Source organism: Podarcis melisellensis (genome assembly GCF_964234715.1).
Source record: "Podarcis melisellensis genome assembly, chromosome: 9".
NCBI lineage: Eukaryota > Metazoa > Chordata > Lepidosauria > Squamata > Lacertidae > Podarcis > Podarcis melisellensis.
In genome coordinates this window covers 59,118,068-59,131,172 of record NC_138541.1, presented here as the reverse complement: position 1 = coordinate 59,131,172, position 13,105 = coordinate 59,118,068, and the positions used below count along the sequence as shown (strand labels likewise).

Here is a 13,105-nt window from a genome sequence, read left to right as displayed (position 1 = left end):
GGGGTCAGGTCCAAGGAAGAGTGACTTCTTTGAAGGACAAATGGGAGAAGAGATACTTACCTTTCTTGCACTCTGAGCTTGTTTGCACATCACAGTAAAGCAAACTATGGCTTACCAGAACTTTGAGAATGTGTTGGCTCCCAGAAAGGCTCCTCTCCTGGTCTTTTTAGTGCAATGGAAACAATGCCTTATGAGGAACGGCTAAGGGAGCTGGGCATGTTTAGCCTGGAGAAGAGGAAGTTAAGGGGTGAGATGATAGCCATGTTCAAATATATAAAAGGATGTCACATAGAGGAGGGAGAAAGGTTGTTTTCTGCTGCTCCAGAGAAGCGGACACGGAGCAATGGATCCAAACTACAAGAAAGAAGATTCCACCTAAACATTAGGAAGAACTTCCTGACAGTAAGAGCTGTTTGACAGTGGAATTTGCTGCCAAGGAATGTGGTGGAGTCTCCTTCTTTGGAGGTCTTTAAGCAGAGGCTTGACAACCATATGTCAGGAGTGCTCTGATGGTGTTTCCTGCTTGGCAGAGGGTTGCACTCGATGGCCCTTGTGGTCTCTTCCAACTCTATGATTCTATGATTCAATGCAAGATTGGTTTAGTGTGTCATCTGAACCTAGGATCATGGTTAAGGTATTTCCTCCTTAACCACTGCCTGTACCAAGGTTTGTCCTCTGGTTAATGGCTAAGGAGGAGAGACCTTAACCACAATCCTGTGTTTGGATGACACACTAAGCCAAACCTTTGCTTATCTGCTTCATTGCACTATGCTTAATAATAATAATAATAATCATTAATAATTATATTATTTGTACCCTGCCCACCTGACTGGGTAACCCCAGTGACTCTGGGCAGCTTCCAACAAATATAAAAGCATAATAAAACATCAAATATTTAAAACTTCACTATAGAGAGCTGCCTTCAGATGTCTTCTAAAAGTTGTATAGTTATTTATCTCCTTGACACCTTGGGGGGGGGTGCATTCCAGAAGGTGTAAGGCACTCTGCCTGGTTCCTGTAACCTCACTTCTTGTAGTGAGGGAACCACTAGAAGGCCCTTGGAGCTGGAACTCACTGTCCAGGCTGAATGATGGGGGTGGAGATGCCCCTTCATGTATACAGGACCGAGGTCATTTAGGGCTTTAAAGGTCAGCACCAACACTTCGATGAACACGGTGGGCTCAAGATGCTCTCCAGGAGTCAGTATGGCCACGTGGTCTTGGTAAACTATAGTGTGAAATACAGAAATTGTGAAATTGTGTCTGTCATGCTTTGACCACATTTTTTAAAAACTACTAATAAGTCTGTACTCCATTTGTTTAAACTCTATAACATACCCTGTATTCAAATACCGTATTTATTTGAATGCAATATGCACCTTTTTTGGCCAAATTACATTGCGAAAATTAGGGTGCGCGTTAAATTCAACGGAGCATTCGATTCATGTAAATACGCTAACAATATATATATTTTGGGGAATAAATAAAATGCTGCTTTACACAGCCTGATAACAGGATCTACATCAGGACATAGCACAATAAATAAAACCCAATATTCACCTTAGGTTTTTTTTTGCGGTGGTGGGAGAGGAGGATTGTTGCATATGTGTGTTGAATTTTATACGCTCCAAATCAGCATGTTTACTTGGAAAGGCCTTTGAAACATCTTTATCTGCCTTCTAGGTCTGGAGTTGTTCTGGATGTTTCTGCATATTTCACATGCCTTGCATACAGAAGTGGGCTAAGGATAGCCTTTTTCTAATATCTTCTCCATTGACAGATGATGATTTCGGAAAGAGGGATTATCCATGGCCTTGGTAGGCTTTTACGGTTTTATTTTGAAAGCTCCTTTATGTGGTGGGAAAACAGTACTTAAAAGAAGAGCCAGACAGCTGCAAAATGTGTGCTCTAATGTTGCATTTAATGAAAAAATTCCTTTGCATTTAAGTATCTTTAGCAATCCCAGGGTACGTTGGTGTTGTGTGCATGAAAAATACCATCTCCGTGACGGAGGACTCGGCTGCTCTGTGAGCACAGCCAACTAAAGTTAAACACGTTTAAGTAGTAATGGGTCAACTTAAAACATTGTAAATCAGTTGAGTCCCACACCATTTGCTCAGATGAAAGTTCTCTGCTTCAAGAACTTTTAGTATATACAGCTTTAAAGCTGGGGAAATGCTCCTGTTGAAACATAACATAACCAAAAATAAAATAATGTCTGAGGACAGAAAGCCTAATTTCCTCCTCCTCTTTGCTACCCTGATTGGTATAATCTGCCCTTTTGATCTTCCCTTGCATTTTGACCTGAATTCTTTTCGCCTCTAGCCTTGTTTAATGGCAAATGTGATCCTGTTTTGTTCTTTTGAGTGGTGCTTAGGGTTAAGCAGTTGCACAGCAGCAGCAGAGTGGAAATGTGAAATTTCCCTGTGAGAATTTTGATCTCTAACCTCTTCATTCAGTGCACAGTTGTAATCATAATGTTAGTTGAAGTATCAGAAAAAAGTCTTATTTGGGTACAATATGGATGGAAGCCCATACACTGAACAAGACAGCAGTTCTTTTGAATGAGTAGGTTTTTTTTTTGGTTTTTTTTTTTTTTAAGAAATAGTGTTTTGCTTCCTCCCCGTGGGATGGATATCTCTGCATCCTGTTATATCACTGGGGGGTCAAGTGACCTTGGTGGTGCAGAGTCCTTTTCACCAGCTTAGGCAACCTCTTTGGGATAGAGAGAGCCTGACAACTTTCATCTGTGGGTTGATAACTTTATTGTTAGACTATTCTTATATGGGACAGCTCTTGAAGATGGTAGAAACTCATTTTCGGTCCAGAATAGAGCTGCTCTGGTAGGATCAAGGACCAGTTGCTGGGAAAACATCTCATAGATATTGAAAGAACTCCATTGGCTTCCAGTCTGTTGCAAAACACAACTCAAGGGCTTCACTTTTGAAATCCCTACGTGGCTTTGACCTTAGCTACCTGAAGGGACACCTGCTTCCATGTCAAGCTTCCATGAACTAAGACAATCTGCTAAGTGAGGCAGCTGGCAGCCAGGGAGAACTCTTTCCTCAGAGAGGTTCACCTGGTGCTTATGCTGGTATCTTTTTGGCATCAGGTAAATACTTTTATTCTCTGGAGCTGCTTAAACCGTTTTCTCTCTTTAATGCTGCTTTGACTTAGGATCATAGAAGTGTAGAGTTGGACTTGGTCATCTAGTCTAATAATAATAATAATAATAATAATAATAATAATAATAATAATAATAATACATTTTTCTTTATACCCCATCCTCCCTGGCCAGAGCCAGGCTCAGGGCGGCTAACACCAATAAAATCGCAGTACAAACATAATAGGGGGAAAAAACAAGTTAAAATACAAGTTAAAATGCAATTTAAAATGCAGCCTCATTTTAAAAGTAGCCGATAAATTGAGACCATAAGGGGAGCAAAACATAAGGGTCAGATTGAGTCCAAACCAAAGGCCAGGCGGAACAGCTCTGTCTTGCAGGCCCTGCAGAAAGATGTCAAGTCCCGCAGGGCCCTAGTCTCTTGTGACAGAGCGTTCCACCAAGTCGGGGCCAGTACTGAAAAGACCCTGGCCCTAGTTGAGACCAGTCTAACCACCTTGTGACCTGGGACCTCCAAAATGTTGTCATTTGTGGACCTTAAGGTCCTCCGCGGGGCATACCAGGAGAGGCGGTCCCGTAGGACCAAGCCACTGCAATGCAGGAATCTTTGGCACAATGTGGCTCTCAAACGCATGACCCTGAGATTAAGAGTCTCGTGCTCTACTGACTGAGCTATTTGTTTAAGAATGCATTTGGATGGAACCTGTATTTTTAATACTATGTTTTTACATGCATCTCTGTAAATTTCCTGGAAACCCATTTTTGAAAGGCAGTGTTAAAAATCCTGTAAATAAATCTATTTCAGTTGCTAATGGTTGATGTTATAGTGTCACAGTTTTCCCCCCCATTGTTGGTAAACACTGGACTTTGAATCGGCATTTAGCATCCATAATTGTGGCTGCATCACTGTTGCGGTTGCAGTAAAGTTGTATACTTCAGCTGAACTTTACCAAAGTCTCTGTGAATTTTTCATCTGATCTTTCAGTCCAAAGTGCAGATTTGAGTACAAGCGATCGGAGACTCCCACTCGCTACTACTGCTACTGCAGAAAGGTAGAGGACCCGCCACTTGATCCCTGGCTAGTTCCACATTCCTGTGGCCAAGTATGTGAAAGAGATTTCAAGCCTCCCTGTGGACACAGGTGCCTGCTACTTTGTCACCCAGGTATGTGATGTTAATGTAACTGTACGTAAGCTATACAGTCATACCCTGGAAGTCGAACGGAATCCGTTCTGGAAGTCCATTCGACTTCCAAAACGTTCGGAAACCGAAGTGTGGCTTCTGATTGGCTGCAGGAAGCTCCTGCAGCCAATCGGAAGCTGTGGATGCCCCGTCAGACATTCGGCTTCCAAAAATAGTTTGCAAACTGGAACAGCAACTTCCAGGTTTGCGGCGTTCGGGAGCCAAAACATTCGGGAACTAAGCTGTTCCAGAACCAAGGAATGATTGTAATTAAAAGCCTAGGATGGTGCGGATTAAAAAATATAATATGGTTACTAATATGGTTACATGTGAGTGACCTGAATTTTTACATCAGGTGGCACATTAAAAAGTTGCCAATAAGTGAAAGCTTTGAGATACTAGCCACTACTTACTGTATAACTAACATGCCACATACTAAATACAATATAATACAATCTCACACATGGATTTCTCAATGCGTCATCGCAATAGCTTTGTGAGGTAGCTTAGGCTGCCCTAAGTTAACCAGCAAATTTCAGGACAGAGGGGGGATTCGAATCAAGGTCTCCCCAGTCCCTGTTGATTCTGACTCGACAGCTCGTATGTTCTGTGCTGGAATATCATTTCTGTGATAACCTTCCTTTTTCTTATTTCTAGGTCCTTGCCCGCCTTGTCCAAAGATGGTCACAATAACCTGCTACTGCAAGAAGGTTAAGCCTGTGCCACGAAGATGCAGCACAAAAGAGTGGTCGTGTCAGCTGCCCTGTGGGCGAAAGCTGCCTTGTGGACAGCACAACTGTGAGAAACCTTGTCATCCAGGTAGATGTTTCTGTGTTGGATGTTACTTCAGGTTGACTCTCATTTTTGTCAGCAGGATCAGTTTTCTCTTGCTCCTCTTCTCACATTCCCAGCTGGGTGAAGAAATTAAAACAATCTCTGTCCAAGCTGTATTCTAATATTTAACTCTGCCTTACCTTTAGGAGAATGCCAGCCCTGTCCAAGAGTCAGTAAACAAGCTTGCATCTGTGGTAGGCAAGTAGCAGAGAGGCTTTGTGCATGTCCTGTATGGCAGTGCGATCAGGTAAGTTTCCATAAATGTTGCCATGTTTTGTCATCACATATAGGGTTTTGTTATATAAGAAGGGTGGCGGGTGTTACCAGCGTTGACTCTGTCCCCCGCCCCAACCTATAGCAAGAAATCTTATGTGTTAACATGAAGAAGTATAAGGGGTTTATGGCGTCATTTGGAAAAACAGCAATTTTGGTCTCACTTTATACAATTAAGCAAGGAGATTTGTTTTGCAGCACCTCTCTGCCCACTGAGCCTCTTCATTCCTACAGAAGCAGTAGTGTGTGCTTAATTTTTCACACATGGCTTCTCCACTTTATTTATGTTAAATAAATCATGGCAATACGCCATGTGTTGTTGTTCAGCAGAGGTTGTATTTACCTTATTTTAGGACCTGCTAAGGACCTATTTACCTTATTTTAGGACCTGCTAAGGAGCAGGTGGTTGTTATTATGTCCTGACAGGTAAAACCACAGAGTTCAAAGAGCACCTTCTTCCTTCTTAACATGACTGTATGTGGTCTAAACCACAGAGCCTAGGGCTTGCCGATTGGAAGGTCAGCAGTTCGAATCCCCGCGATGGGGTGAGCTCCCATTGCTCGGTCCCTATAGGAAGGTAAACAGCGTTTCCGTGTGCTGCTCTGGTTCGCCAGAAGCGGCTTAGTCATGCTGGCCACATGGCCCGGAAGCTGTACACCGGCTCCCTCGGCCAATAAAGCAAGATGAGCGCCGCAACCCCAGAGTCGTTCGTGACTGGACCTAACGGTCAGGGGTCTCTTTACCTCTTTACCTTTATGGTTAGCAGCAGACCTGCCAGCAGGCTTGCAACTCAGCTGGGATTACAGGCTGGGGTATAGGTGTGCTGGTTGTCTGAATCATCGCTTCTGTGCTGCAGCCACTTCGTGTTGCTTTGGTTGCAAATGCTGCTACACGTGGATCCCAAGGGTATCCATGCTATGCGCTGGAGCTTTCCTGGCCCTTCCTCATCACCACAGCTCCCTGTTGATCCCACCCTCACCCCTTGAAAACCCTATTACTCAGGGAATGGGGATTACTTATGGTGTAGGGTACTTCTTCTTTGGGAAGGAGAAATTGGGAGACTGCCCTCTGTGACCAGAAGAACCTTCAGCTTCTAGAACAGTTCTGGATCCATGCCATAGCTTCTGGTCTGTGGCCACATTTTATGTAAGTTACTATGAATAAAAGGTTTTACAAGAGAGCCCAATAATTCCTCGTTTAGCGTGCGTTTGACGCAGTGGTTGTTACAAAATACAGTCGGTTGCATTCAGCAGTGTCCTCTTGTTGACGGAACGCTCCTTGATCCAGTGTAGGCTTCCGTCATCAGCACACGAAGAAGCGTCTTCTTTTTGTTGATCTTCCTCCCCCTCTGCAGCTTCCCACACATGAACCCAGTTCTGTTCAACAGTTGCGGACGGTGATCTGCAGCTGCTGAGGGGAAAGGAATTGGTGAAAATGACCTCCCTCCCTGTTATGCTGACTGACTGAAGTATCCACTGAATCAAAGAGCCTTCTGTCAGCAGAGGGACGTCATTGGATGTAACCCAATATTTATACGTCTCAAAGCCCCTTTGAGGGCCTAGACCTGCTCGTTTTATGGCATAAAAATGCGAAAATAAACACCTCTCTCTTTTTCTGTTGTCTCCTTCGTGGCATGGTTACACATGAAGGAGGACGGGGAAATTTCAGCACGTTCAGCTTCTCTCGGCCTCCGCAGGTGAAATTTCTTCACCTGCAGAAATTTTCCTTTTTGCCGCACTTGTTACAAAACAAGAGGACGGCTCCTTGTAGGCTTCCCCCCCCTGAGAGTTTGAAAGTTTTAGTTTATATCTTTGTGCTGTATTACTTTTGTTGAATATTAAATAAATAATTTTGGTCATGCAGTCCATGGCAGTGAACAGTCTTGCCTCTGCAAAGGGCTGTGTGTACAGTGCAGTTTTCTGCCTGTAGAGCTGAAATGCATTTTACATTTGCAGTCTACAGTTCCCTCCCTGAGCTGTTTCAATGATGAGAGCTTCACTAGCGAAATATGAAAGCTGCATCATTCATTTTTTTTTTTTTTTGCAAAATAGCCAACTTTCGTTGCTCTGTGATTAAACTGTAACGTCACAGAAAAATTACCCTCAGTGGCCAAACATCATACTAAAAAACATCATACTAAACCGGTGGTGTCCAAACTTTTTCAAAGAGGGCCAGATTTGATGAAGTGAACAAAGTTGTTGAGCTTTTTTAAAGGATTTTCACCCAAAGTTGCAGAGCTTTTTTTAAGGATTAAAGTCGTTGGCGGACTTATTCCTTTGGGGGAGGCAGCTCTCCGTCGATGTGTTGGCTCCTGGGCAGAATGAGCCGAACAGCAGGCACTCGGGGGCTGCAACAGATTCATTTCTCAGAATTGCTTGGGGGAGCAGATTAAATTGACCAGGGGGCTGGATTTGGCCCCCGGCTGGACTTTGGACATGCCTGCACTAAACCATAGTTTGGTGTGACCAGAAGAAACTGGAATGAGGTTCAATGAACTTTGAGTTCGGAAGCTTCCATGCCTCCAAACTGATTTATTCTAGAGTTTGTTGGTTCTGATGAAACTACAAACTGTGGTTAAGTAAAAGCTTCCAAACTCCTCCCAGCCACACAGGAAGGAAGAGTGAACTTGCACGCTCACAGCTGATACATACACATTGCACTAAATTGTGGCTTAGCATGTTGCTGGAATATGGCCAGTCTGTAATTGCTTGTCGTCTTTTCTTGCTGAATAAGGCTGATGTAACTTGAACAAAGCTTTGCTCCAAAAGATGTTTAATTCTTATAACAATATGGTTCAGGAAGAGTTCACCTATTCCTTTTTATTAACATGGAATTCAGGGAGCGAGCACCTTTTTCCTTCTTGCATTCCATTGGATTTTTGTATTTCATTGCTTTGTTAAATTCCTCACTTGCATGTGCTGTATGTGTTTTCCCAACAGGTGTGTGGCAAAACATTGCCTTGTGGTTATCATGCCTGTGAGCAGATTTGTCATGCTGGCTCTTGTGGAGAGTGTCCCCGATCTGGCAAAAGGAGTTGTCCATGTGGAAAGTCAAGTAAGAATGCGTTTCTTTTTTGCCTATCTAGCATGCATCCAGTTCACCAATATAGCTAAGCTTCCTAAAATCTAAACTGCATTCAAGTACAAGTTAAAGTAATACAATAGCAGACTTTTGTTAAATTTAAAGTTTTCCCAGAATGAGTTAAGGGCTTAATTAAATTGGGCCCTTTGTATATAAAAACTTTAACTCCTTTTCTTGACATAAAGCCTTATTTTTCATGAAACAAGAGAGACAAAAATGTAGCTTTCATTTTTTCAATTGTGTATAATAAATGACAGAAGGTTTGCTGTTTTGTTTTGACTTAGAATTTTCTTTACCATGTACGGAGGATGTGCCTACATGTGGAGACAGTTGTGACAAAGCTCTTGACTGTGGGATTCATAGATGTTCCCAGCGCTGCCACCGAGGTCCCTGTGAAATCTGTAGACAGGTTAGCATTTCTCTTCCAGTTCAGTCACATGTTTTTGAATAACTTTTAATTATTTCAGGACTTCTGAAGGACTTTATCTCCAATGAGCTTCCTTGAGGCAGAGAAAATAAATATGTGTTTCTTCTTTTAGCCGTCCTCTCCCTCTCTGAGCTCAGGAAACATGATGTCTCCACTGCTTTGTGTCCTCAACCAAAAAAAATAAGCTACCACAACCTCTAGCTTCTGTCCTTCAAATTTGGGGAATAGATAAAGTTCCTGTATTGGCTTGGATTTTTGTGTGGGAACATGCTTAAATGTGGCCTGTTTTTATAGGCTTATCTGCTTTTTGTTGTGAGGATTCAAAATGTCCTTGCCTTAAACAATCCCTTTGAAGAGTGTCCTTCAGAATAAGCTTGATGATTATAACAACTGAAGCAGGAAAGGTAAACTTTCCCAAAGTCTGTCATCCACTTGGATAGTTCTAAGAGGACATTGCGAGATTCCATGTTCTGCAGGCCCACTGGTAGCTGCTGCCCCTAATTTCAACCTCTGCTAGCTCCTCTACCTCTTAAGTTTCCTTTTTCTGATGGTATAGGCTTGTATCACCATCATTTTGGCTGCTACTTGCATATTCTAAACTACAGTTTCTTCTTCTGAAAACGGTGGCCTTCCCAACAATCTCATGTTTCTTTCCTCCTGCATTTTCTACTGTCTCTTCTTGGGCCTAGTTCATACAAGCAGATGAGAAGGTAAACAGTTTTTCTGAGGTCAGGTCAAATTAAGTTGTTGTTTCCATGAGGACGTGCCACATCTTTTTGATTCTAGTTATTCCTGTTATCATGAAGGGGCCTGTACAGATACTCTAGCCTGTGAAAGAGTTTCTTTCCGGCCTCTTGTCACACAACATGCTAGACTCTTCTATGCAGCTTAATTTCCACCATTGAATTCTTTTATATGCTACTTTTCCCCCTCCTGAATTTTAATCTGTGATGAGTTCCATGCATTTTTGCTATCAGTTATGTGCCTTAATTTTAACATGCTGAAATTTTAACATGGAAAGATCACGAGGCTCCAAAAATAACAGATTGGCAAATCAAATTACAGGAATTGGTGGGGACGGTTCAACTGACTAGTAAACTCAGAGGAAACTCAAAGCAAAATTTTGCAGAAAAATGGGATGGTTATAGAAGATATGTTCAAAAATACAATAATAGTTTTGACTCCGTGCTAGCATTTGAGTGATAAAGGAACTAAAAGGAGGTGGACAACAATTAAGGACTTACCGGTATTATGTTTTCAGAATGCATTGGAAAAATTATATAGAAAGGTTTATTGTTTTGTGTACATTCAAATGTAAGATAAAATATATGCAAAGGGACTTGATAGGAAGTCAAAGTTGAAGAAATGAAGAAAAGATTTTGGAAGATAAAAGGGGAAAAAATATTTACTTCCTATATCATTTTGGGGCGCAGGTGTGGGTGTTTGGGTGTCTGCACATATGTGTGTTTTTGTATGCAATGTTTGGGAGGAAATAACATGGTAAATAACAAATAACAAATAACAAACTAAAGATTGATGTATGTAATTTTTATTTCTTAATTATATTTAGTGGTAGTATGGCTGTATTGTTTTTTGTAACAAAATCATTCAATAAAAATTATTTATATAAATAATAATTTTAACATGCTGAAAGTACAACTCATAGCTTTAGTTTCCTTCCATTTGTATCTTAACAGGAAGTTGAAAAGCAGTGCCGCTGTGGAAAGCATACAAAACAGATGCCCTGCCATAAGCCATACCTTTGCGAAACAAAGTGTGCCAAAATCCGGGACTGTCAAAAACACCAGTGCAAGAGGAAGGTGAGTAGGTATTGAGGATGCATCGCCATCCTTTTGTAGCTAGAATCATTTGGGAAAGTTTGGTTCAGCTCCCAAAAATGCTTCTGTTTCTGAGACACACAGCCTGTAAGCATGTGGGGGCAGCTGAGAAAGCCACAGCGGTTTTCAGCTTGCAGTGGCCTGGCTTGCACATCACGCTAAGCGCAAACTATGGCTTACTGAGACCAGGCAAACATACTGGCTCAAGAGAGGAGCTTGCACCAGCTTCATATCGCTGTACAGTGGTACCTCAGGTTACATATGCTTCAGCTTAAATACGCTTCAGGTTATGTTGTGCCGCCGGAGCAAGATTTCTGTTCTCATCCTGAAGCAAAGTTCATAACCTGAAGCGCTATTTCTGGGTTAGCGGAGTCTGTAACCTGAAGTGTATGTAACCTGAAGCGTATGTAACCCGAGGTACCACTGTATTGCCATTCCACTCACAGAGAAAGAAATCAGGTTACAGTGGTACCTCGGGTTAAGTACTTTATTCGTTCTGGAGGTCCGTTCTTAATCTGAAGCACCACTTTAGCCAATGGGGCTTCCCACTGCTGCCTCGCCGCCGGAGCACAATTTCTGTTCTCATCCTGAAGCAAAGTTCTTAACCCGAAGTACTATTTTTGGGTTAGCGGAGTCTGTAACCTGAAGCGTATGTAACCCGAGGTACCACTGTATTTAAGAATGGTCTAATTCAAAACTGATGCTCTTACAACATCTACACTGTGAAATACCTGCAGAAGGTGGCAGTAGTGATTCTTATTGGACTAGCTTGTTGGAGCAGTCAGAGAAAGAAAATATACTAGTTCTCTGATATGTATGATCTTCCTTCAGGCAGAGATGAAATAGCTTTCAAAGGCTTAAAGGAGCAAGGGGGTGGGGAGTAATGAAGAAGAGATGTTCTTTTTAGGTGCTGAATGAATGTAGTAGTTCAAATCCAATAATCCAATATACAGGAGAAACTTGAAGGGGTGAAGTAGTTGGTGCTGGAAAGCTTTATTTGCTGGAGCATTGCTTTTTATATTCCATTTATTCCCACCCCTTTTCCTGGAGCACTTTTCCTTACTCGTTTATTTCATTTACAGTATATGTATCCCTCTCCATGCTCTCTGGATGGCTCACAAGAAAACATTTAACACTGGTCTCTCATTGGTCCTTACCTCTGTCTTGTCCTTGTTGTATTTAAGAGATGTCTTCATTTTTTCCTTCTTTTTACTCCCAACCTTTTTCAGATGAACCATTTTCCTGAGCTTTGTTAGCCTGTCCCTCCCCATGTCTTTTATGTGTCTGAGATTATAGGTTTTTGAAGAAGAACTGTTTTTAGAGGTAGAAAGGAAGCTGATTAACTCAAATGTATTCAAGGTAAAATGCAAAATATAATTGCAGTTTCATCAAAACCGTGCTAAAACAGGTGCTTAGTTGTAGGTGCTATAAAAATAGTAATAGCAAAGTCTTCATTTTGGGCCAAGAATAGAAAGAAATGTAGTTAAGAGAGATTGAGCTGTATATAGGAATGTGCTTTGTGTTAGGGCCAAACTAAAGAGGTTTTTCAAAAGCAAGAAGGAGATGAATGTGCTGAGACTGAAAATCCACTGTTTGAAGCTGCTGTAGGTGCTGGTGAGGTAGAATTGTTGAAGCAGAATAGTAGATCTGCATGTAGAATCTGTGAGGTCTTTTTGGAGTACAATATACACAGGTCAAACAAAATGCTTAACAATACAGTGGTACCTCGGGTTAAGTATTTCCTTGTTCCGGAGGTCCATTCTTAACCTGAAACTGTTCTTAACCTGAAGCACCACTTCAGCTAATGGGGCCTCCTGCTGCTGCCGCGCCGCCGGAGTACAATTTCTGTTCTCATCCTGAAGCAAAGTTCTTAACCCGAGGTACTATTTCTGGGTTAGCGGAGTCTGTAACCTGAAGCGTATGTAACCCAAGGTACCACTGTAATACTTAGCCCTTAGATTGTTGAGGTGCTTGACATGAATCACCTTGGTAATATTTACAACACCCTTGTGACGTAACTCTGTGTTTCCACCATAATGAAGTTATGGAGCTCAAGTTGAAATAATAGTAGCTCAAAACCATCTAGCGCAGTGTTTCCCAAACTTGGGACTTCAGCTGTTTTCAGACTACGATTCTCATCATTTTCTGACCAGTGGTGTTGCTAGCTAGGGACGATGGGAATTGTAGTCCAAAAACAATTGGGAAACACTTACTAGCTAGTTATTAGCCAAGGCAAGATTTGGACTATCCAGCTTTATGCTTTTAGCTCCTACTTGCCACCTGCCCTTACTTGGGACTTTCCTATCAGTTTCTTGTCAGAAAATGGTTATCCCTGCTTTAAAATGGA

At 42.0% G+C, this 13,105-nt stretch overlaps 1 protein-coding gene across 6 annotated transcripts in view; it reads left to right on the top strand.

The window, feature by feature from the left end:
* Window positions 1–13,105, top strand: part of NFXL1 (nuclear transcription factor, X-box binding like 1) — a 79,862-nt gene that overhangs the window by 28,017 nt on the left and 38,740 nt on the right. For all 6 annotated transcript variants that reach the window (XM_081924413.1, XM_081924416.1, XM_081924412.1 and 3 more), the window contains 7 exons: window positions 1,683–1,816; window positions 4,109–4,287; window positions 4,963–5,124; window positions 5,286–5,386; window positions 8,352–8,466; window positions 8,778–8,902; window positions 10,618–10,740. In XM_081924413.1, the coding sequence (XP_081780539.1) occupies window positions 1,683–1,816; window positions 4,109–4,287; window positions 4,963–5,124; window positions 5,286–5,386; window positions 8,352–8,466; window positions 8,778–8,902; window positions 10,618–10,740 (939 nt within the window). The remainder of the gene's footprint in view (window positions 1–1,682; window positions 1,817–4,108; window positions 4,288–4,962; window positions 5,125–5,285; window positions 5,387–8,351; window positions 8,467–8,777; window positions 8,903–10,617; window positions 10,741–13,105) is intronic.